Source organism: Myotis davidii, unplaced genomic scaffold (assembly GCF_000327345.1).
Source record: "Myotis davidii unplaced genomic scaffold, ASM32734v1 scaffold299, whole genome shotgun sequence".
Classification (NCBI taxonomy): domain Eukaryota; kingdom Metazoa; phylum Chordata; class Mammalia; order Chiroptera; family Vespertilionidae; genus Myotis; species Myotis davidii.
In genome coordinates this window covers 2320642-2323728 of record NW_006293088.1, presented here as the reverse complement: position 1 = coordinate 2323728, position 3087 = coordinate 2320642, and the positions used below count along the sequence as shown (strand labels likewise).

Here is a 3087-nt window from a genome sequence, read left to right as displayed (position 1 = left end):
GAGCGCCGGGCTGCCCTCGACCAGGTGGCCGCCCTGGAGAGGAGCCTGCAGGCCACTGAGAGTGAGCTCCGGGCCAGCCAGGTAGGCAGGGCTGAGGGCCAGTGGGATGAGGGGAGGATCTGCTGTCTGAATAGGTGTTTGTAAGTCCTACTGTGTGCATGCATCTCTGTTTCTGCCTGGTCTCAGCACCCATTGAAGTGACAGTACTAGGGACCTCTGTTCCCTTCGTCTCTGTCGAGCCACATGAGTGGCGTTCTGGGGGTTTTATGTGTTTGCTGGGCATCTGTATGTGGGGGGCGGGGAACGGGGGGTGGGGGGCAGGGTGCACAGGCCCTGATGGTGACAGTCCAAGCTGCCAAGGACCTGAGACCTTAGCACAGCCATGGATCTGGATCCCCTCTGTTTCTTCCTCCCCCCTTTCCTCCCCGGCCCTCCATTACTGCCCCCGCAGCCCACCCTCTGCCTCTGGCTCTAGGCCCAGCTTGAGCTGGGTTGTTGTGTCTGCGGCTCCAGCGCTGGCCTTGGGCCCAGCCACAGGGGCCGCGGGAGGAGGCCAGGAACAAAGCTGGGCAGGAGCCAGCGTGGGGCTGCCGGGTGTAGACCTGGCAGGATTGGGGCTCTGAGCAGGGCGGGAGAGGGGCCAGGCCTGGCGGGGGGTGTGTGTGTTGGGGGGGTGGTTGTAAGAACACCCCCTTGACCTGCCCTGTCTCCAGGACGGTGACAGGGATGGAAGGACCCCAGTCTGTCTTCCTGACCTGTCCCCACACCCCAAGTCTCCTTCACAGTCTGAACTCACTTGCGGGGAGGAGCATTATACCCTAAAACCTGCGGGGCCCAGGGCTCCTGCCTGACTCAACTCAGGTCACACTTGCAGCTTCTGGGCTGCTCCCCACTTTCTCCAGGGGGTCCTGAGGGATGTGGCAGGGGTGGGCTGGACAGCTGGGCCTGAGCCCTCCCCCACCCACAGGAGAAGATCAGCAAGATGAAGGCCAATGAGGGGAAGCTGGAGAGTGACAAGCGGCGCCTGAAGGAGGTGCTGGACGCCTCCGAGAGCCGCACCATCAAGCTCGAGCTGCAGCGGCGCTCGCTCGAGGGGGAACTGCAGCGCAGCCGCCTGGGCCTGAGCGACCGGGAGGCCCAGGCCCAGGCCCTCCAGGAGCGGGTGGACTCCCTGCAGAGACAGGTGGGTCCCCTCCCCCATCGCAGGCCCAGTGCCAAGTGCTATACAGGGACTGTGTAATCCTCCCTGTGAGATAGTATCATCCCTGTTTCATGGATGGATGAATAGAGGTTCAGGAAGTGATGTCATCGCCCAAGATCATGTAGATATAAGAGGCAGAGCCCACATTAGAATTTAGGACTGGCTGATGGCAGAATCTGCACTCATGGGAAGCATGCTGGAGAAGTTGGAGAAGTAGACTTCACTCATTTCCTATTTTTCCCTGGCTGCCAGGAAGCTCATCTCTAACCGGACTGCTCAGTAATTCTGTCAGCCCTGCACAATCCCCCACCAAAGTCAAGAACACAGAAATTCCAGGGTTGTGGGAGATACTGTTCATTCTCGTTAGCAGGGAGGAGAGGGGGATGAGAACGGAGAGGAGACCATGGCGTCAGACAATCGGGTTGATGGTGCTGTGGGTGGGGGTAGTGACCCGCAGTGGGACGGACCTCGGTGCGAGTAGGCTGAGCCAGTCGGCATGCATGGGAACAGTGAGCATCTGTGATGAAGGCCTAGAGAGAGGGGAAGGGTTTGGCTTGGGTGGGACCTTTCTTGTGGAGGCCATTTTCCCACCCTGTCGCTCCTGCCAGGTGGCAGACAGCGAGGTGAAGGCAGGGACTCTGCAGCTGACAGTGGAGCGGCTGAACGGGGCCCTGGCCAAGGTGGAGGAGAGCGAGGGGGCCCTGCGTGACAAGGTGAAGGGCCTGTCGGAGGCCCTGGCCCAGAGCAGCGCCAGCCTCAGCAGCACCCAGGACAAGAATCTGCAACTGCAGAAGGGCCTGACGGCCTGCGAACATGACCGCCAAGTGCTCCAGGTACAGATGGACTCCAGGATCTGGCTGGGATGGGCCCAGCAAGAGAGTTAGTTAGCCAATAGACAGGCTTGGAGGGGTCTGGTAGAGAGCCAGCCAATGAGGCAGTCAGTTGGGAACCTTAAGGAGCCAATCAATGAGAGGGTGGGGTGGGCTTAATAAGAGCATCAGTCAGTAAGAGGAGGCTCTGCTGGGTGTGTGTGTGTTGCGGGGGGCGGGGGTGGCAATAAGAGAACAGCCGACTAGCACCCGCTTTGAGGGACTTAGGTGCAGGGGTAGTGGGCGACAGATGGGTTCTGGGAGGGTCCTGGTCTTCTATAGCTCAGTGTAGGCTGTGGGCCAGTCCCGCTGTCTGGCTCACCCTCCAGGTGAGATGACACCTCTTTTATGGGCTGTGAAACTGGCCTAAGATACCGAGTAGAGGGTGTGCCCAGCCTGGCACCAGCAGCCCCTGTCCCCCAGGAACGGCTGGAGGCTGCTCGACAGGCGCTGTCCGAGGCCCGGAAGCAAAGTGGCGGCCTAGCTGAGCAGGTGCAGACGATGCGGGGCGAGATGGCGGACCTGGAGCTGCAGCGGGAGGAGGCTGAGGGCCAGTTACAACAGCTGCGGGAGGTGAGGGCCAGGGGGACCCCTTCTGTCGCCAGGATGCTGAGGCCCTAAGGATGAGGTGGGGACCTTCCCACCTACCTTAACCTCATCCCAAACACAGGCCCAGTCCCCTGGGAGGAGGAACCCCCCATAATCCACAAGCCAGGGATGAAGCATGGTACCCCCATTATAGAGATGGAGAAACTGAGGCCCGAGAGGAGAGCTGTCTGGCCTCCGGAGACAGTTTCCTGGTGCGGGCCTCACAGCCGCCCTGCCGAGTTATTGGGCATGGCAGACTGGCATTGCCCTCCCCGGGCTTCAGACGCACTCACTGAGGCCCAGAGGAATGAGGGGCTTGCTGCTCCTGTTGCAGGTGCTGCGGCAGCGGCAGGAGGCTGAGGCTGTGGCCCTGCACACGGTCCAGAAGCTGCAGGACGAGCGGCGGCGGCTGCAGGAGCGCCTGGGCGG

General features: G+C 61.4%; 1 protein-coding gene across 1 annotated transcript in view; it reads left to right on the top strand.

Moving 5' to 3' along the window:
• Window positions 1-3087, top strand: part of CROCC (ciliary rootlet coiled-coil, rootletin) — a 50109-nt gene that overhangs the window by 44147 nt on the left and 2875 nt on the right. The window contains exons 32-36 of the mRNA XM_015565930.1: window positions 4-81; window positions 968-1183; window positions 1810-2034; window positions 2494-2643; window positions 2993-3083. Of these exons, the coding sequence (XP_015421416.1) occupies window positions 4-81; window positions 968-1183; window positions 1810-2034; window positions 2494-2643; window positions 2993-3083 (760 nt within the window). The remainder of the gene's footprint in view (window positions 1-3; window positions 82-967; window positions 1184-1809; window positions 2035-2493; window positions 2644-2992; window positions 3084-3087) is intronic.